At 49.7% G+C, this 19,580-nt stretch overlaps 9 protein-coding genes across 9 annotated transcripts; 6 read left to right on the top strand and 3 right to left on the bottom strand.

Annotated features, from left to right (window-relative positions):
- Positions 1 to 239: 239 nt before the first annotated feature.
- On the bottom strand, positions 240 to 2,182 carry Pdw03_2293 (Cyclin-like F-box; the record flags this gene model as incomplete). The annotated part of the gene is made up of 2 exons (XM_014681428.1): positions 240 to 1,976; positions 2,030 to 2,182. 2 exons carry the CDS (start codon positions 2,180 to 2,182, stop codon positions 240 to 242), a joined length of 1,890 nt encoding a protein of 629 aa, XP_014536914.1.
- Positions 2,183 to 3,228: 1,046 nt separating this feature from the next.
- On the top strand, positions 3,229 to 4,752 carry Pdw03_2292 (metacaspase B; the record flags this gene model as incomplete). The annotated part of the gene is made up of 4 exons (XM_066100138.1): positions 3,229 to 3,541; positions 3,603 to 4,407; positions 4,464 to 4,633; positions 4,727 to 4,752. The coding sequence occupies 4 exons, from the start codon at positions 3,229 to 3,231 to the stop codon at positions 4,750 to 4,752; spliced, it is 1,314 nt and encodes a 437-aa protein (XP_065957865.1).
- A 996-nt stretch (positions 4,753 to 5,748) lies between these two features.
- On the top strand, positions 5,749 to 6,240 carry Pdw03_2291 (Amidase family protein; the record flags this gene model as incomplete). Its single annotated transcript, XM_014681426.1, has 1 exon — positions 5,749 to 6,240. One exon carries the CDS (start codon positions 5,749 to 5,751, stop codon positions 6,238 to 6,240), a length of 492 nt encoding a protein of 163 aa, XP_014536912.1.
- Positions 6,241 to 7,850: 1,610 nt separating this feature from the next.
- Pdw03_2290 (uncharacterized protein) lies at positions 7,851 to 8,339 on the bottom strand (the record flags this gene model as incomplete). The annotated part of the gene is made up of 1 exon (XM_014681425.1): positions 7,851 to 8,339. The coding sequence occupies one exon, from the start codon at positions 8,337 to 8,339 to the stop codon at positions 7,851 to 7,853; it is 489 nt and encodes a 162-aa protein (XP_014536911.1).
- Positions 8,340 to 9,111: 772 nt separating this feature from the next.
- On the top strand, positions 9,112 to 10,036 carry Pdw03_2289 (Putative nicotinamide N-methyltransferase; the record flags this gene model as incomplete). Its single annotated transcript, XM_014681424.1, has 3 exons — positions 9,112 to 9,255; positions 9,310 to 9,894; positions 9,953 to 10,036. The coding sequence occupies 3 exons, from the start codon at positions 9,112 to 9,114 to the stop codon at positions 10,034 to 10,036; spliced, it is 813 nt and encodes a 270-aa protein (XP_014536910.1).
- Positions 10,037 to 10,423: 387 nt separating this feature from the next.
- Pdw03_2288 (RNA polymerase II Elongator complex associated protein Kti12, putative) lies at positions 10,424 to 11,797 on the top strand (the record flags this gene model as incomplete). The annotated part of the gene is made up of 3 exons (XM_014681423.1): positions 10,424 to 10,429; positions 10,485 to 10,838; positions 10,898 to 11,797. The coding sequence occupies 3 exons, from the start codon at positions 10,424 to 10,426 to the stop codon at positions 11,795 to 11,797; spliced, it is 1,260 nt and encodes a 419-aa protein (XP_014536909.1).
- A 795-nt stretch (positions 11,798 to 12,592) lies between these two features.
- Pdw03_2287 (C2H2 finger domain protein) lies at positions 12,593 to 14,770 on the bottom strand (the record flags this gene model as incomplete). The annotated part of the gene is made up of 5 exons (XM_066100137.1): positions 12,593 to 13,220; positions 13,286 to 13,552; positions 13,623 to 14,371; positions 14,525 to 14,566; positions 14,621 to 14,770. 5 exons carry the CDS (start codon positions 14,768 to 14,770, stop codon positions 12,593 to 12,595), a joined length of 1,836 nt encoding a protein of 611 aa, XP_065957864.1.
- A 2,201-nt stretch (positions 14,771 to 16,971) lies between these two features.
- On the top strand, positions 16,972 to 17,796 carry Pdw03_2286 (palmitoyl-protein thioesterase 1; the record flags this gene model as incomplete). The annotated part of the gene is made up of 3 exons (XM_066100136.1): positions 16,972 to 17,076; positions 17,128 to 17,180; positions 17,268 to 17,796. 3 exons carry the CDS (start codon positions 16,972 to 16,974, stop codon positions 17,794 to 17,796), a joined length of 687 nt encoding a protein of 228 aa, XP_065957863.1.
- A 454-nt stretch (positions 17,797 to 18,250) lies between these two features.
- Positions 18,251 to 19,228, top strand: Pdw03_2285 (Palmitoyl-protein thioesterase; the record flags this gene model as incomplete). The annotated part of the gene is made up of 1 exon (XM_014681421.1): positions 18,251 to 19,228. The coding sequence occupies one exon, from the start codon at positions 18,251 to 18,253 to the stop codon at positions 19,226 to 19,228; it is 978 nt and encodes a 325-aa protein (XP_014536907.1).
- Between the last annotated feature and the right edge of the window lie 352 nt (positions 19,229 to 19,580).

Below are 19,580 nucleotides of genomic sequence, written 5' to 3'. Positions count from 1 at the left end.
GGCCCCCAGTTGTCAGTAATCTTCAATGGTAAAATCGGAAATGAGATATGCTGCCCAAGGCCTCCCAGATGCCCGAATTGACCGATCGGGTTGCTGCTCAAATGGAAGCATATACGACGGAGCAGACCAAGTTGACGTGGTTGACTTGGAGCTGATTCCAAAATGTAAGGTGTGTTTGATATTGGTAGTAAACCGATCACCTTGAGACAGCTAATGGTAGTTGACCCTGTCTGGCTGGATTATGGATCAAGAGTCTTCCAAAATCGATCCCTTATCCCACGCAGATAGTACCCGCGCTTGATACCCATATAAAAGGGTGGAGCGTCTTTCACCAAGTTGGATGAAGGAAAATACGGAGGTGGTGGCTTCAGCGTCTTTGGGAACAGTTCCCGGGGAGCCTGGTACTCTGGAGGAGAGGTAGCAGTGGGAAGGGGTGTCGTCATAGGGATTTGAAAATGAGGATCAAAGTTAAGGAGGATCAGAGCTTGTTGATGGGGGGGAAGTCCAGGGGCGTCAATCGAATAGATGATGGAGCGTTCGTCGGCAATACTTTTCACAGATCCAGTGCGCGGACTTGGACAAAGCAACTCTTGTAATGCAGGCGGGGCGTCATCTGGAGGCCACATACGCACACCACGACACTCAAAGCGTTCTTCGGAGCCTTCAATGGGTAAGCCATCTGGGCCTACCTGGGTGGGTTGGAACAATCGATTGCGAGGTCCCTCAATTCCCTCCTCGTCAATAGGACCTTTGCGCTTGCGCGACACCGTACGCAACCGGATCCTATCTCGGGATCGTAAACTGTTACCGGTGGGGTCGTTCACAATGTCAACAAAGGCGGATGCACCGAGGTGGTAGCTCCGGTGCTTGGTGCGAGCTGCAATGAACTCCTGCCGTTTGGTAGAGCCAGACTCATACTCGGCATGGTAATTCCGCCGCAACCTCTTTGCAGGTCGCTCATAGTAGGGGTGCTCGTTCTCCAGGTCATCATCCATCGACACCCCGGAGGGATTGTCACCAGTGCCGCCTGAAAGGGGTGCTAGAGCTTCTTCTGGCGTGGGGAGTCGCTGTGTGTAGCATGTACGGTGATTTTCGCTCTTGCCATCGCGCCACTCACGGCGGCATTCAAGAATGACTGGCCGGCCCGTCGTCTCATCCTTGCGGATTGAAAGATCAGTCCACATCTCATTGATCGGGCCTTCTTGATGCTCTCGGCGCCACAAGCGGCCGTTCCATTTGCGGCCGTCTTCGCGAGGAGCGTAGCAGAACCAATGGTAAAAAGAGGAGTGTACTTCATTATCGACGACCCGCTGGGTCGAAACTGCATAGAGATGTTCATCATGTATCTCAAAACACAGTGTTTGGCCAAGATCGCCATCGACCACGCGGTCGAGCGAGACGTCAATCGATAGAGACGATTCGAGATCCACCCCAGTGATAGACCACACACCATCCGAACCATCGGTGGAGCTAAAGGTGCCATACCACATGTAGGATCCGCAGTGCCGTACAAAAATGGGGGCCGATGCTGGGATTTCCCCATGGAGCAGGAACCGTCCCTGGTGAGTTTTCCGCCACGCCAAATTGACCACGAGCAAGGCGTCCTCGGTCGCATTTAGATCGGCCACTCGAAAGACGAGAATATTGTCGCAGTAGTTCAAGAGCGTCACCCGATCTTCAGCTCCCGGCTCTACGGGGCCAGTTGGCGGCAGTCGAGGGATCACCTCGCGGAGGTCCAGAACACGCTCCCTGAACGCAGTACCATGCACGTCCAGCACCCGAATCCAATAGTCGGAACGGTAGCACAAATAGCCTTGGTTGTAAAGAAACTCAGCCCCATAGCCTAGGCAAACCACCGAGTATGGATCTGCCGTGGCGACCGCCTCGTGAATAGCCAGCCGATGCCCGACAGCTTTTCGAAACCCCGAATGGGCTGCCAGAGCAGCTTGACCTTCTTTGCTGTAAGGTAGAACATTCTGTAACCTGGGATCAACCTTGTGTATTCCCGCAAGGGGCGATGTGGGCCTACCTCGACGGTTTTGCGGGCAATCTGTTCGCTTTGCGATAGAGAATAGAGAGTACGATTGGTGCGACTGAGGTTTACCAAATCACGGTCATCCAGCGAGGTCGCGATCTGATAAAATACATCAAATGGAAGAGTATCCAAATTCCTTAGAGTCATGATTTGTTGGGGGGGGGGGTTTCTTTTTTTAACCCAAAAAGGTGGACCAAGTCTGATGATTCAAGTCTCAAGAGAGTCAGAGAAAATCGGAAAAAACCAGCCCAAGTCCATCGCTCAAAAATTCCGGACCGAACAAGATTTTTAAGTTCCAAGAGAGGCGAGACTAGGTGAGGCTCAACTGTGGGAATCGTTAATTAAATCCCCCTTTACTAAAAGAGCAGAGCCTCAAGATCCGAAAAGGGCTTGGCGGGATGGAGTGGTCCTTGGGAACTCCATCCGTCCAAGATTGAGGCCACAAAGTGAAGAATACGATCACAGGGCTTAGATCCTTGCGTTTTTATCTCTCGGCTCTACTCCGTCGTTCTCTACGACATTCATTGATCATTGATCTCTGGACTGAGGAACTGGTTAGATGTACAATCCGGATGGCTTACATCAGACCCTAGCACCGCTCACGAACCCAAAAGATCACCAGGACAGACCATCTACCGTTTTGAGTTGTCATCGCGGCATTATACGGGAGTAAATTAGGCCCCTCATTCAGTCCTTGGGGGCCATAGGGTGGGGTCCGCTATCCTCAGTGGAGTCGTTATAGAAGCACGAAGATGGACTTTCCCAGTGTTTCAAACATCAGAGACCAAACTCGAGCAGCGCAGGGCACCAGCCAATCTCATGCCCTCTTTGACTAAGCGGTGAGATGATCAGATGACTCTCATGGACCAAGTGTCGAACAACTGGCAGCCTCAGGGTTCTTTGTTTACTTTCTGATAGAATACCTTTCATCTGATGGAGTCAGTACCGGGAGTTTGAATTAGTGGGATTTACCTATAGTCCTGATGATGGATCACAAGATTCCCATCTGTGTCCGTTCTAGACTCCAAAGACTCCAAAGACTCCAAGTGCCCGGGCACCAGGGAAGGTGTAAAGGTCCGATTTGCGTGACCCACCCCAGTCAGCCGAAATCCTTTTAAACGGCTCAATTTCTCACCTTTTTTTGTTTTCTTCCCTGGTCGTCGCAAAAAAAAAGTCACATCGTGTTGAAAAAGATGTATTATCCTCCTCCAGATCCTCCTCCAGGACAAGGGTCACCCCCATGGGGAGGATATCAACCTCCCCAATGGCAACCCCCACCTCAGCCCTATCCTCAGCCCTACGGTTATCATCTCCAATCATCGTATCCAGGCCCAAGCCATTCCCCCTACCCGCCATCGCCTTATCCACAATTTCCTCAGTATCCCCAGTATCCCCAGTATCCCCAGTATCCCCAGTATCCCCAGTATCCTCCCTCTGCTACCCCACCGTATGGTCCCCCCTCTCGTCCTCCCTCCCACCAGCATACCCTGATTGCCCCGCAAAATGGTAACAATTCTTTTGACATGGCCAAGAAACGTTTGCAACGGCACCACTGACCATCGAACAGGATTTTCTCGTGCACATTCCCCGAATCTGCCCCCAACCCCACCCCAGAATTTCCAGCAATTCGGTGGAGGGGCTCCCTCAAGCTACAGATTCCAGTACTCGGCTTGTACCGGTCGCCGCCGGGCTCTGCTAATCGGAATCAACTATGCAGGACAGCCGAATGCACTAAAAGGCTGTATCAACGACGTCACTAACATGTCCAACTTCCTGACCCAGAGATTCGGGTACAAGCGGGAGGACATGGTCATTCTCACCGATGACCAACGAAACCCAATGAGCCTCCCCACCAAGGCCAACATTCTACGTGCCATGCAGTGGCTCGTGAAAGATGCCCACCCGAACGATTCCTTGTTCATCCACTTCTCCGGCCATGGAGGTCGTACTCCCGATCTAGATGGAGACGAGGACGATGGATTTGACGATGTCATCTACCCATTGGATTACCGCCAAGCCGGTCACATTGTTGACGATGAAATGCATGCCATTATGGTGCGCCCACTGCGGCCCGGAGTGCGATTGACGGCGATTTTCGATTCATGTCACTCGGGCACTGCGTTGGATCTGCCGTACGTCTACTCGACGCAGGGCGTTCTCAAGGAGCCCAACCTGGCCAAGGAGGCAGCCCAGGACTTGTTCAGTGCATTCACTTCGTATGGACAAGGCGATTTCTCCAGCGTCGCCTCCACGGCCATCGGGTTCTTCAAAAAGGCAGTCAATGGTGAGTCGGCCCGGGAGCGCACAATCATGACCAAGACCTCTCCGGCCGACGTTGTGATGTTCTCAGGGTCCAAGGACACACAAACCTCGTGAGTGGTGTAGCTTTAAACCCATTCCATCCGAATTCAAACTAAACCCGAACCAGAGCGGATACCTTCCAGGACGGACAGGCGCGTGGTGCACTGAGTTGGGCGTTTATTAAATCCCTGCAACAGTGGCCACAACAGAGTTATCGGCAGCTACTGAACACGATCCGAAATGAGCTCGAGGGCAAATACTCGCAGAAGCCACAATTAAGCTGCAGCCATCCTCTTGGTAAGTTTCTTTTTGATTTGTTTTTTGATTTTTTCTTTTTAGAAGGGGGGGGGGGGGTTATCCCCAGTGCCTCAGCTGACTGGAGATCGATAGATACCAACCTACGCTTTGTGATGTAATCGGAGCGTGTTCGCCGAGACATCTGGGGTACTTATGGCACGATCGATATGGAGTAAATGCATCAGCTAAGATGACTCCGAATGGGCTCATTGGTGGCTGTGGTTCTTGTACTCCTGTGGATCTCTCTCAGCCAGGGGATGTGGTTTGGAGCAACAAATCACTGCAGAGTACTCCGTACTCTCTGTATACACCTTGGTATTTCACCTTTTACCTTCATGTATTTTCATAGTACATGTCTCAAATGTCCCATGTCTCTGAATTCGCGTCTGCTTCCGCAGTTTCTATAAAAAACCCACCCCCCCCCCCCCCCCCCCCCCCCCCCCAGTATAGACCCATGACGCCATCCCCTGAGCGGGCATCGGACCAATCAGCAATGCCGAATCCACAATTCCCGGACTGACTTTTGCCCCTTGGGAAATGTCGTCCGAGGACGAAGGGAAATATCCCATCGGCTACTCCGTACATCGTGGCTTTATACTGCAGCGTCATTGGATCGAAGCCGCGTTGTCAGATCTTTGAGACATGATCTGATCACCCCGCGAGTGTCTTTCCACATGGATAATCTTGCTTCTACAATAGATCCTCCAGCGTCAATAGTCATGGGGACAACTTAAAAAGAGCTGAGATGTGCACTACGGAGTAGTGCAATATAATCCGATAAAAATCAAAAGAGAGAAAAAAAAAAAACCACCCTTCCCTCCTCCTCCTCCTCCCCCCTAAAACAAAAGTGACCAAGTCATCTAAGTGTGACGGAACTAAAAGATTGATGTCTCTGATCCACTTTTGGTCTTTTTCGGAATTCCATCAGAATACCCTTTTGTGGCCTTGTTTTTCCCTTTCTCTTCTCTTTTCCCGTGAAAGATCTCAGAGAAGCCATGTTGAGTTCATCGGCAACAAATAGTTCCTATTCCTCCAGCGTCTCATCGGAGTCTCATTCTTCACCGGACCAACATCCCCCCACATCGACACTTTTACTGAATACCCGCCGAGCCCCGATGGCTGTCAAGTATGCTCGGTTTTACTCGTCCCCCATGGATGATGAAACCGACTCAACCCCTCTAGAAGTCTACGGCCTAGAGCAGCGAGAACCCTCCATCTATAGCAAACCTCCTAAACTACTTCGTCGAGTGTCGCAAGTCCTAGGCGATATTCGTGAAGACCTTTCAATGGACGCTCGCCAAACTACCGAAAAACTCAAGCGTCGCTCAACAATGTTCTACGACGGACCCGGTTTCACGACTCCCCTATCTCGCCCAGAGGCTCCGGTGACATCCCACAGACCCCCGCGGCCGCGGTCCATGTCCATCATCTCCTTCGACAACTGGTCTCCGAAAGGAGGAATGAGCCAACGGATCTCCCGTCGGTTGTCAATCTTCTCTTCGCGAGGCAAGCCTACTAGCTCCCAGGAGGGCAGCATATCGTCGCCGAATTTGATCGGTTCATCAACTCAATGCGCGAACAGGAGCCAAGCATCGTTCGTTTCATAGTCGGAAATATCATCTGACGATCATCAAACAGACAGCATTACTCCCCATCCATGTGCATGGTATCGATGCTCGAATCGTCGCCATACTACAGCTGTTCATCCATGCGCAAGGGGGTGTTCTGGGTTAATTACTCTCTTTTCATTTATTTTTCTTTTGTGTGTCTGCTATATCCATCAATTTGGAGAGGGAGAACAGCGATTAATTTTCATTTGCTTAATCGCTAAGTTCGTGGGTTGAGGTTTCGGTTCTATTTCTCTCTGCTTGACTTGCGCATAGCTCGGTGTTGGGGATGGATTTTTGGATTTCTGGTCTATTTGAAATCTTGGCTTGAAGTTTTGGAAAAAAAATTTTTTTCTCTCTTGACAGAATAATATAAATCTCTACCGAACCCCTTTGAAGAAACTACATCTTGAGTTCACTAAATCACTTATTGCGCCACCATGCCAGTTGGCATTTCACTAGTAAGTTGCCGGCTAACGTCCGCCCGTTGTCCAACGCCCTAAAAAACCATGGCGGAAAACGTCCATGGTGTATTCTAAATGCGACCAAGATATCGGAAACAATTAACGGCTATCACTGGATATCTCGAGTCTTATACTCCACTACATACTCATGGCTTTGCAAAATCGATCAATGGCAAGTCTCATACTCACGTCTGCCTCTCTGCATCGGTCCGTTCCCCATGCTCTGCTGTCTCAATAGGCACAACTTCCTTGCCAACGTTCTCTCAAACGCTTCATCGTCACGCTCAAGGTATATTTGCGGGCGTTGTCGGCAGATGGCATCCGGGTCTCCAGTCACCATCAACGATGGGTTAGTCCGTAGTTGATCCAGTTGACGAGACAGAAACCAGCGATGGCATAGGGACTTGCTCTATCATGGACTAGTCTAGACATAGCAAATGGACGGTTTCAATTTGGATATACATGCAAGGGACTTGGTCAAAAATTCCAGGGAAGGATCTCCCCAAGGTCGGCACCTCTCCACAACGCGGGGAAAGGTTCTACAACTTGGAGTAAGGTCTTTAACCGAAAAGGGTATCTCATAGAGCTTGTGCACCTAATGACGATACCGAATCTAGCAGACTGGATCATCTCGGATTCAAGGAAGGATCAAATCCATGCGTCACTGTCTGCATTGACAGAAAGAAGTTTGATCGTCGGTAGTTATTACCTTCGCTTCTATCGACTCCATTAGAGCAGATTGTAATGGAGTCTCAGGATCACCGTTGGGCTTGCCACTTCGCATGTACTTTTTAGACGGATCAGATTGTATGCCTCATGGGCAGATGGTATAAGGCTGTAAGCCATAAAAGGGAAATGTATGCACCTGGGAAACACCGTCTGAAAACGACATCGGAATCAACCCGAAAAGCAAGGATGGAATGCAAGTTCGAACGCAGCAACCTTCTGAGAGCAAAGAAGATGCGTCTGCAGAATCCAAAAAGAAATCCAAAATCCAAAGCCCACGTACAATACGCCATAGTAATCCCAGCCCCGGCGTGTCTAGAAAATGGAGCCAGTCCATGCACCTTAGAGACGCACGTGCAACCGGCACGGCATCTCTATCCCCGACCTGGGTCCTGCCCTATCTAGCGGTATCATCTCAAATCAAAGAGTCACGCTCTCGAGATCACGCATGACAATGCCGATTTGAGCACGCTTGGCTGCCTCCGCAACGAGATTAAAATCTTGCAGAAAGGGCGCTGTGGCAGTTGGACCTCCAAGACCATGAATCTGGTGGGGATAGGCATCGGATGTGGGTGCTGGAGCGGGGGCTGCATTCATAGGTAAAAATGCTTGGGTGTTGGCTGCGGGGGCGAGAGGAAGGGTACTCGGGTTGGATGTGTTGCCAAATGCCTGTGACAAGGATTGCATAGGAGAGGCGGAGGTCTGCGGGGAACAGGCAGATTGTAGCGAGGGTGAGGAGAACACCTGTCTGGTCGCATTTGATGCGACTTCAAGGGTACTTTGAGCCTGGGCTTCCATGTTTGACCGCCCAGCTGAAGGACTGAGGGTCGAAGAAGAGGAATGGAAGGAAGTGGTGGGTTGGGCGAGGGATGCGTGAGGCTTGTATGGTGTTCGCAGCGTCGAGTCCATGACGTGACTCTAGCCGTCCGATCTTCCCGATGCAAAAAAAGAATAGGCCGCAGTGGACGTGGACTTGGGTAGATGGAATCAAAGGAGAGATTCTGTTGCTATGGACAAAGATGCAATAGGAAATCAAGCGTGGAAAAAAAAGCAGAGTGGCAAGGAAATCGAAGTCACTCTATGCAAATTGGCACGAAGCTAAGACGAATTTAGCCGGAGGAATTTTCCACTAGGCTGACGCTGGACGACCAAATCAAAGAGAAAGAAGGAAAAGAGGTAGTCTATGCTTTGAATATCAGAGATTTCCATATCTCTCAAGGATGCATATGACATTTGAAAACCAACGGTTTTTTTTTTCTTTCCCCTTAATCCCGAGATTTACCCGGAGTTTTGTCGGGTGTTTTTGAGGCTTGGTATTGTGACGGTATCTCCACGCTTTTCTCCACACAGGTTTACAAACACCACATACCACATCACGTGGCGGTAAGCACGTGACTTCTACGGTACACTTTCGCAGTGTACAAATAACAGTCGATAGAGAGACTTTCTAAAGCTGTAGAGGGTTTGAGAGTAATAATCAGCCAATTCAGGGGACATTGTCTGAACCGATGTGAGTCGCTAATACCCGAACTCGGGAAGCCGAGAAATCCGCTGTTGGCCCACACCTGCAGGCATGGTATCTGCATGCCTAAGGCATGAACATCCCGATAAGAAATCGATAACCGATACCGATTATTTTTTTCCCCTCCAAAGCTTAGAAGCAGTTAAAAGTCATACTACCATGACCGACGATTTCGATTCAGGGGATCTGTTCCAGGACCCGGAAGGGTACTATCCTGAGGATGAGCCCCCGACATTTGCCGAGCATACCATGCTATCGGGACAGAAAGTGCGCGTCCGTCTTGTGGGCAGCCACCCCCTCTATGTATGATACCAATTGACATAATCAGCCGAGGTGCCTACTTACAGACCTTGACAGGGAAACCTGCTATGGAACGCCGGCCGAACTAGCTCTCATTACATTGAGGAGCATGCCGAGGCTCTCATCCGAAACAAGGATGTCCTCGAGATTGGTGCCGCGGCAGGCGTGCCCAGCATCGTGAGCGCCATTCTAGGTGCCCGGACAGTGGTAATGACCGATTATTCGGATCCTGATCTAGTTCAAAACATGAAGTACAATGCAGAGTTGTCGGCCAGTGCCATTCCCGCGAGGGAAGACGGAAAGCCCCGCCTTCACGTCGATGGCTACAAATGGGGCAGCGATGTGAGCCCGCTGCGGGCGTATCTGCCTCCTGCTATCGATGGTTCTCCATCCCTGTTTGACGTCCTGATCATGGCGGACGTGGTATACAGCCATCGTGAGCACCCGAATTTGATCAAGACCATGCAGCAGTCCATGAAGAAGGACCCGAAGTCTGTTGCTCTGGTGATTTTCACCCCCTACCAGCCCTGGCTGTTACCCAAGACCGAGCAATTTTTCCCGTTGGCCGAGGCGAGCGGTTTCGCTGTCACCAAGATCTTTGAGAAGGTGATGGACACAGTACTATTTGAGAAAGATCCTGGCGTAGGTTTTCATTTTAAGACTTCTCCTTTAAAATGGCCGTGATACTGACTCTTCGCAGGATGAAAGGCTCCGAAAAACCGTGTTCGGATATGAACTCCGATGGGCGAAGGATCAATTGGAGAATTCATCCAAGGCTGTTTGAGCCGTTGATTTGATACCCCGGGCCTACTTGGAACGATGACATGATTACATGACAAAAGTTCGATAGAAAATTATAGACACTGAGATCGAGATCTATTCTAGAGGAAATGAATACATTCACCACATTAAGACACCTGACCTGATAAATCTCTTGTCTCATGCTTCAGGCTTTTATTTCACTTTACAGCAGCCTTCCAATCTTGATTTTCGCTTCTCATATTATATGCGCATTAACAAACGATCCTGCCAATTAAGAAAACAATCCAAATTTCCACGCCCAAGAAGATATATGGTTCATGGTTCATATGTGTACTTGCGGGTCACATGCCACCCCCGCAAAGAAAAAAAAAAAAAAGTCCGCCTGAACAAACACCGCGACAACACAACGATGCCGGTACGTCGAGAAACCTCATATTTTCTGCGATCAGGTCTAACAGATATCTATTCAGCTCGTTGTTTTAACGGGATACCCGTGCTCCGGTCTTACTTACCGCGCCAATCAACTCGCATCTCTGTTTGAGAAACACCAAGATGAAGTATTCGCAGCAGCCAAAGCAGGCGCACAGGTCTCCTTGAAGTCTCGATACAAGGTCCATGTGGTCGCTTCACACGACTCCTCTCATCCACGGATTGTTTACGACCATGCCCGCACCGAGAAGGAGGCGCGCGGCGTCGCCTACGCGAGAGCCAAGCGGGTGCTCAAGCGGGACAGCATCGTCATCCTCGACGGAATGAATTATATCAAAGGATGGAGGTACCAGCTGTGGTGCGAGGCGAAAGCTGCGCAAACAACATGCTGTGTGGTATGAGATTGGAACACAAGATGAATTGCGACACCCAATGGTTGACAAGTCTGCTATAGGTTCACGTCGGGACACCCATCGACCAGTGCATCGCCAACAACGACGCTCGACTGCGCCGAGACGCTAGCAAGGAAGCAGATTCAAAGATATCGGATGCGCAGACCTTAGAAACTCAAGATACCCCCACGCCCGACTCCGCAGAGTCCACCGAGGAGGACACGGAGGAGGCCTACCCTTCTGAACTGCTCAATAACCTCATCTTCCGCTACGAGGAACCAAGTACCCACAGCCGCTGGGATAAGCCCCTTTTCACCGTTCCCTGGGCGGACCTAGAACCCCCGGTAGCAGATATCTTCGAAGCCTTGACAGGCGTAGTCCTCCAATCAACCGAAGCTCCCACTGAAACAGCCCTCCCAAGCCTACTGGATTCCCTCGCGTCCACCACCATCTCAGACGTTGCTAGCACAGCTACAGGAACTCGAGGTGGCGGCCGCAGCGGGCTCTCAAACCGCGCCCGAATCATCCCGCACCAAGCCACTGTGCAAGCAGCGGCAACAGACTCAAACGCAATGTACGCAATGGAAAAGCGGACATCGGCAGTCGTGACCGCAATACGCAATTTCACGCAGAAATACCCATCGGCCGAAGTAGCACTTGCGCAGAGCGATCGCGCCGATGCAATCGCCATTGACATTCCCGAGACAACGATTGCCATCCTTGTTCCGTCCCATGTCGCCATGACTGGAACGACGGATGAACTCGCCGCTGCTGGTGGAGTTTTGGCTCTGCCGCGGCTCCAGCGGCTGCGAAGACAGTGGATTGGTTTGAACAGATCGTACATTGGTCGGGGTCATGGCTCTGGAGGCGGTGCGCTGTCGGCTGATCAGATTGGAGATGCGTTTGTGCGGTTTCTCAATGCTGAGTTCTCGGGTGTGGTTGTAGAGGCTGCTGAAGAATAGATGCTTTTACATTTGAGTAGGATCAGATGGATCAGATGTCTTTTCTATCACACGAAGAGGTCGGTTGGTAGTAACGAGATAACGAGGTCATGACTTGCATACATCGTACGCTTCAGGTCTACAGGTGTGCGTGTTTAGAAGAATTGCAAAGTAAAAAAAAGTCATTTGAAGCAAAAACAAAAGCGCACCAATTTCTGTCAATGTCAAAAAATCCAAAATCCAACCAACTGTTGGACAGTACATGGCTTTATATATATATATCTCTCTCTCTCTCTCTCGTTACTGTCATTCTTCTTCCCCATTTGAGACACCATATCCCGCTTTGCCGTTTCCTCCGCAAAGGTTTCGGGTCTGTTGTGTCATTGGGATGGTTTTGTCCATGGATCTGAAGTGCAGCACAATAAGCTCAGAAGCCATTGTTACCGAATCCAGATCCCCTTGTGGAGCGCAACTTGTGATCGGGGGCAGATCAACGTGCTCTCAAGCGTGAAGTGGGGCACCACGCTGGTACTATACCCAGTTCCTGGCCGTATTTTCCATTTTGGAATCGGATTGTCTGTGACCGATGAGGGGATCAAACTGAGACCATCCTTTGGCCGAAGTCTACTCACGTACTCCGCGAGCAATCGCACTGGGTTCCTCCATGTATCGAAAGTGCCTGGCCAGCAAGCAGCACGGTCTGGCCATGGAGTAAATAGGAAATCAAGAAAAGTTTCTCCGTGAATTTTTTCCATGTCATTTAAAAAATAACCCGCTGTTCTCCTCCAGGACGGAGGCCTACAGCACCGTAACCCTTCAGGGCATTCCATTGGACCTGTGGGAAACAGCCTGGCTGGCCTCAATTTGGCGGTAGTTCAGACCCAAGGTGAACAGTTCCTGGAAACTGGCGTTGACCTTCTCGTGCATGGTGATATCCCGAGGGGAAATGTTGACTAGCTCATCTAGCAGACGCGAGCGGCACTCGAAAAATTTCTGCTCAGCGTTCTGGAGGCGCTGACCAAGGCTAGCGGAAGTCTGGGTGGCCTTAATGGAGCTAGCCTGAGATTGGACGGAGCGAGTACGCTTCATGGTGGGAGCTGGAGTGACACCGGTGACTCTTCTCTTGCGACCAGCGGGTTCTTTCTTCTTGATCTGACCAGCGCCGGGTGAGGTCTCGGGCGAGCTGTGGCGCTCGGAAGTGGCATAGTCATGCACCCGACGCATGTGATCATAAAGATTCCATCTCCTTGGAAATCCATTTCCAGGGACAGCGCGCTCACAGCCCTCCCATAGGCAGAGGTGGGGGTTATCTCCGTGGCCGTGTAACCCGTGGGCTTCACGCTCGTGGCGAAACAGACAGGCGTTGGAAGAGAAGCGCAGCTGGGCATCAATGCAGGCGGGGACCTTGCAGCGATATGGCTTCAGGTGGGAATCCAGATACTTGCTGTTAGTTGACATCGGTTAGCTGGGTTCAGACCACACCAAAGATTCAATCACGGGAGGACTTGCTGGTAAGCGCATTTTTGCGTAGTGGGTGGGTGGTTGCAGGGGTTTTCTCCAATGGCAAATGGGCAGTAGTATTTTCCATCGCTATGGGTGGACATGGAGTAATACTGGTGCTCTCGCGGGTTACGAGCCTCGACACCTTCCTTGGATCTCTGACGGGTTGGCTCTCTCACTGGCAGTGTTGGGAAGAAATCAGGATCAACCTTTCCTTGGTGCTGGGAAACAGCCGACAATGCTGCACGACGGGATGGCTTTGAGGGTCTGATTGTCCTACGATATGGTGGTTAGGTTTGTGATCAAATGGTGTGTTTTCTCGCGTATCAGTTTTTCTGATACTCACCTGTTGAGGTCCCCGTCGTTAAGAGAAGGGCTGGGGAACAAAGGCTCCGCAGGGTTGAGTCCATGGGTCGTTCCAATGGGCGATGTGGTAAAGTCACCAAGGAGTGCATCATCAGGGGCCATGAACGAAGTGTATCCCGCGTGTGAGCAGGAAGAAGTAACAGACATATCATTGCTAGCGTCGGTCAGTGGTGGAGAGACCGGGGCGGTCTGGAAGAGACCCGACGAGTATTGTTCCATGGTTGTTCCTGGATAGTGGGCATCATGCATCATTGGGGTCCACGACTCCGGGCCTGTGATATAGTGATTGTCCTCAGTGCTGTGAGAACTGTGTCCAATGGAAAGAGCATCATCTGGCGTGCCATTTCCAACACAGACATCATTTTCAACAGAAGAGAAATCCAGGAAAGAGTTATAAAGATCCCGGGACATTTCATGGTCATTCATGTCAGGGACTGCTGGGAAGTCCATGCCTGGGTACATAACATCATTTGGTCCGACCGTGGGGGTCATCAGCTGCTGGGACAGCGAGAAAGAAAGCATGTGCACCTCGGATGAGTGTGTTTTTGAAATAGCCTGGTCAAGTGATTCTTGGTGGTTCATTGTCCAGTCTTTCATGTCCTGTGGATTTCCATGGGCTGTACGGATACTTGAGCACAACGAGGTGTTGTCACGGCTCGACATTTCTTCATCCTGGATTGAGCTTGAGGCCATATTTGAGATTCCTGAAACCTTAGAGGTGTGCATGGACTGTGCGATAGAGACTCGGTCAGAATCGTTGGTGGTCCTAGGAGACATTGTGTGTGGTTGTATGATGTAAAAAAAACACTGTAAACCAAAGAGTTAGTCTCTACTACTCATCACAAAACAATTGAAAAAACAGTAAAGCAAAAAAAAAGAGACGAAAAAAAAGAAGAGCTCCATGGTCCAGAGATAGTTGAAACCCTAGTGAAAGTCAGTAATGAGACCAGGGGTCGGGTCACGATCTTTCACACGCACCAAAATCGTTCTTGTAGGATTGGAAGTTCCTTGGCCGACCAGAAATTGCCGCAAGGTCCTAATCAAAGTCGTCGTGTCTATGTTCGAGTCCAGGTCTGTTGTCAATCCAAGGGAGAATGGTAAGTGGTGCCAGGTCGAAAACAAATTCATCACGGCCAGAATTACTATTCGGTTGAAGCATCATTCATCCAGGCGAGTCCAGGTAAGCAAAAGAAAGTCGTTCATTTCTGCGGCCAGATCAAATAGGTACACAGTGGCCAGGTTCCAAAAGCAAAAGCGTAAGCAGGGTTGGAAGCGGATGCTTTAAGAGGCCATATTTGATAGGACGCAAACACATTTAGCTTGAAAGATTCCTTGGTTGTTTCCTTGGGGTTAAATGGATCCATTATTGTTGAGAGAAAGTGGCCATAGTAGCATCAGATTTCCAGGCAAAGAGTCACAACTTCAAGTCCTCAAAGGGGTTGGTTCATGTGGCTCATTCCAGGGGCGTTGTTTCCAGAGAAAAGTGGGGTTCCAAGGGTATATCAAAATCCGCACTCAAAACTCCGGTCTTAGAGTAGAGGCAATGTGAAAAGAAGAAAAATCCATGGCAGTAGTTCAGCGACAGTGGAAGTCAGGCGATTTTGAGTGTGCAACATTAAACACATCTCAAAGAGATTCACTCAGCAGGTGCTGAAGGCAAGTATCCTTGGCAGTGATTCCCTATTCATGGTCGCCAAAAAGATTGGCCAAAAGTCCGGGGATGGGAGTGGGTCTAAGGTCCTTGGGTCCTGGGAAATAGGTCGTCGACATCCTTGGCAAGCACAGTTGAGAGCGGTACAGGTCCGTAAGAGAAAGGAAATGAAATGACAACGCATAGGAGAACCAATTGTAAAGGAAAAAAAAAATGACGGGAGCTACCTATTGTATTTGCCGAGATGTGTGGGCAGACTAAAGAAAAGCCTGGGAGATAAACAAGAAAACAGATCCTGTCCGGGAAAGTATGTGGCAGAGATATATCCTTGTGGCAATGATTGCATCAAAAATCAGCGAATTTTGGGTTAAGAAAGAAGTTGTCCTTGGTCCAGGGACTGAGTTGTTGTATGTGGAAGAGGAGTATATATAAAAGTGATACACAAGGTGTTGGTTGCTGAAAAAGGGGCACTCAGAATTAACGAAGAAGAAAAAAGAAGAAGTAGATTGGAGGAGGGGGATCAGCGGCCTTTTAGCACAGAAAAAAATTGAAAGCTCGGACTTTAGAGGGTCTGTGGGCCATCAAACATTGCGTGTGCCAGTCTCGCAGCATGCAGGAGACGAGTGCGCTGTTGGCACCCTAAGAGGAGCCAGTGCTGCAGAATGATGATGATGGCATCTGCAGATTAGGGGGGAGGGGGGGGTGTTCGTTTGACTGAGTGGAGGGATATTTACTAGCGGTGAGACGGGCTCGGCGTCTGGAGTGCTTGGCGAGAAGCATGATTGGTGATAGGGAGACAGGCTGACCCTGTGTGATGATGTCCGCATTGGACGATCGACAGGTTCACTCGCGTGTTCGATGAGATATACAACTCAAGTTGCACCTGAGCAAGTATCGTATGGAGGAAAGAATCCCACGTCAGACGTGCCACGCAAAGCATATCTGCAGCATGAAGTCATCTTGTACGCAGTACTCCGTACAACGGTCAAGACTTGAACATGTAATACAGTGAAGCAAGAAAAAAGTAGAAAATGGGCAAAAAAAGGTTGTAAATTTGAATAATCCAAAACAGAAATAAATACGGAGTCTAGCTGAGATTACTGGACAACGGGACGGGAGAGCAAGGGAGTCAGACCCACGTTGGGCAGCAATGCATGCACGAAGTAGTTTTCCTGTTTTCCAGATCTTTTTTTTCGTCAGCCGAGTTCAAAAGAAGTGGTATAGGAAGAAAAAAAAAAGGCAGAATTTTAGGGGTGACATGATCAGAAAATGAAAGATGGAATATGTTTTCGTTCAGCAATCCGAAGATCTCAGGTGAACTATGCTTTAAATATTGTTTGTTCATCACAAAAAGGCAGATGCCATCGGCAAACGTTGGAACCAAAAAGGTAAATCCCAAAAAATTGATAGGCTTACCTGTTAGCGGGAATTGTCGGAAGAGTAAGGGATGAGTTGTCATGAAACAAGTCATGTTCCAGGGCTGTGATGGGATATGATTGACGGAGAAAAGGAAGAGGGAAAGGAAGAAAACATTTTTTTGTAGTCGACCAAGTCATGTGATGTCAAACAGTTTGTATACTTTACACTGTTTGCTTCCATTTGGCAAACACCCACGCATAACTGACGTTGGAAGCCCCTTCGAGGCTTATCCACTCTCCACTCTCCATTCCTTGGCGTGATGAATTGGACAGGCGGCCAGCTGCAGCGTCATCACAATCGCTCAGGCCTGTTGACCAAGTCTCAGAAGCAGAATTTCGCCAGGGTGAGACTCCAAAAAAACACGGTCATTTCCCCGCCTTCGCTATTCCGAAACTTTCCTGATGTTGGATTCAAGGGCTCGAGCACTAGGAACAAGCATGAGGATAAGATAGAGACAAATGGAAATCAGTCAGTCAAGAGCTGTTGATTGCTTTGACTTTGCTTCCACCAATCCGTGTGGTCATCCTTGTACTGACCCGCTCGTGCTGATTCTAGAGTCACGGAAGAGCCGGTCTCACATTCGACTGGTAGTCAGTCCACTCATAGTGACAATGACTTGACCGAGGTCAAGCGCCAGCTGCTGAAAGAACCTGATTGGGCAGCCGTGTCTGCTACACGTCCACTCGAGCTTGGATTTACATCTGTGGAGGAAGTCGAGCGGTTTGGGAAGCGACGAAAGCTAAATGAGAAGGACAGGAAACGGCTTGTAGCAGCTAACAACAATGGGTCTACTCTTTTTGGGCGGCCTAGACCTCTACGAAGAGGCAGAAATTCATCCTCGGTAATCGACACCATTGAAGAAGACATTCAGTTTGAGTTCAACAGACAACCTGTGGCGCAATCCAATGACAGCTCAGGGGTGGCTACAAACAGCATGTCATCACAGTCAATGCTACTTGATCACGAAGGATCCCCTATTGCGGATCAGGACTTGGGGAAAGAGAATCTGACAGCTACCTGGATTATCAATCTCTTTCCTCGTTCACAACTATCTCAGCGCAGAGCTTTGCCCAGCAGTGTATGATGCTCAACGCTTATTTTCAGTCGGAAAGTCAGATGAATGGGCCGTTTTCTGGAGCCACATCTCAGATAGGTGCATCAATATCTCTCTGTTTCATACTCTACGGGGAACCTGCGCGGCCTGCTAGCTACATCGTAAACGAATATTAGCACGGTAGTGCCGTTGGATCTTTCCGCAGGCCGAAGCACCTACAAGGACAACGATCAATTCACCATGCCAACGAATGGGATGGATTACTAGATTTCTTGATTCAGCCAAAATCACTACATAAGCTATTCTACAAGTTTGTTTCAATTGTTCATGCTCCGCTACATCGTACGCTGGTTCCTATAGTTCTAAACTACCGCATTCGGTCATCACATGATTGATGCCTTCCGAAGCAACGTCATTTTCCCCATCTTCAATTCTCAACAACGCTGACATCTTGGCGATCCCTTGTCAGTTTCATCATTTAAACATGCGTTCTATCACACTTTTGGCCGCACTGGCTACCAAAGCTCTCTCAGTTGTGCTCCCGTGGCAATCCGCCACTGATGCAACCAGCGGAATACAGCTACCTCTCGTGATCTGGCACGGTCTGGGCGATGACTTCGAACGAGAAGGCCTCGTTGAAGTTGCCAAAATAGCCGAATCCACCAACCCCGGCACATACGTACACCTCATCCGAGTAGCTAACGACGGTAGCGGAGACCGCTCTGCAACCTTCTTCGGCAACGTAACGGAGCAAATCGCCCTAGTCTGCGAGCAGCTTGCTGCGGACCCCATCCTCAGCACGGCCCCAGCCATCAACGCGCTAGGTTTCTCTCAAGGTGGTCAGTTTCTACGCGGGTACATTGAGCGCTGTAACAATCCGCCCGTCCATAACCTCGTCACATTCGGCAGCCAACACAACGGCATCTCTGCGTTTGAGTCGTGTGCCATTGACAACTGGGTCTGTAAAGGGGCCGAGCAACTACTACGTTCGGGACGGTGGACGAGCTTTGCGCAGTCGCGTGTCGTGCCGGCGCAGTACTTCCGTGATCCGGAAGAGCTAGATGTCTACCTTGAACACAGCAATTTCCTGGCGGATATCAACAACGAGCGCGCCGTCAAGAACGAGACATACAAGAAGAATCTGGTATCGCTGAATCGGTTTGCGATGTTCATGTTTGAGGAGGATACAGTCGCTATTCCTAAGCAGAGTGCTTTGTTCTCTGAGGTTAATGCCACTAGTGGCGAGGTGACGGCTCTTCGCGAGAGGCCGATCTACAAGGAGGATTGGCTGGGGTTGAAGCAGCTTGATGAGCAGGGGAAGCTGGACTTCAAGACTGCCCCTGGACAGCACATGCAGCTGTCTGAAGAGATCCTACGCAAGGCTTTTGGTCAGTATTTTGCTCCGCTAGAGAAAGAGTCGCGTCCTCCGGCGCCGGGTCTCGTTGAGCAACGGGGACTTTGATGTTTTTCTCTTCTCTTGGGCGTTTTCTTCTTATAACATGATATCCCAACTACGTGTGCTTCATCGTTTAAATACTAGCTTCCAATTCGAGGTCCAAGCCAATGCCGCACATGGCTGTTTGGTTATACATTTATCAAACTACCTCGTCTTGCTATGTTCGTTTTGGCACCGTCTATTTTATGATTATTGACAATGTAGCTAGATAAACTACGCTGTGACTACCCCATCGCAAGCAAACAATAATAAGGAAAATGTGAGTGCCGACAGACAAAAACAACAGCGCCCGAATTTTCAAAAGTGAAATATGTAAGTCGAAGGTAATAAGAATATAAATAAAAAAGGATAGACAGTG

This window comes from Penicillium digitatum, chromosome 5, assembly GCF_016767815.1.
Source record: "Penicillium digitatum chromosome 5, complete sequence".
Taxonomy (NCBI): domain Eukaryota; kingdom Fungi; phylum Ascomycota; class Eurotiomycetes; order Eurotiales; family Aspergillaceae; genus Penicillium; species Penicillium digitatum.
Note: the sequence above shows the minus strand (reverse complement) of the source record. Positions and strands in the feature narration are given on the sequence as shown.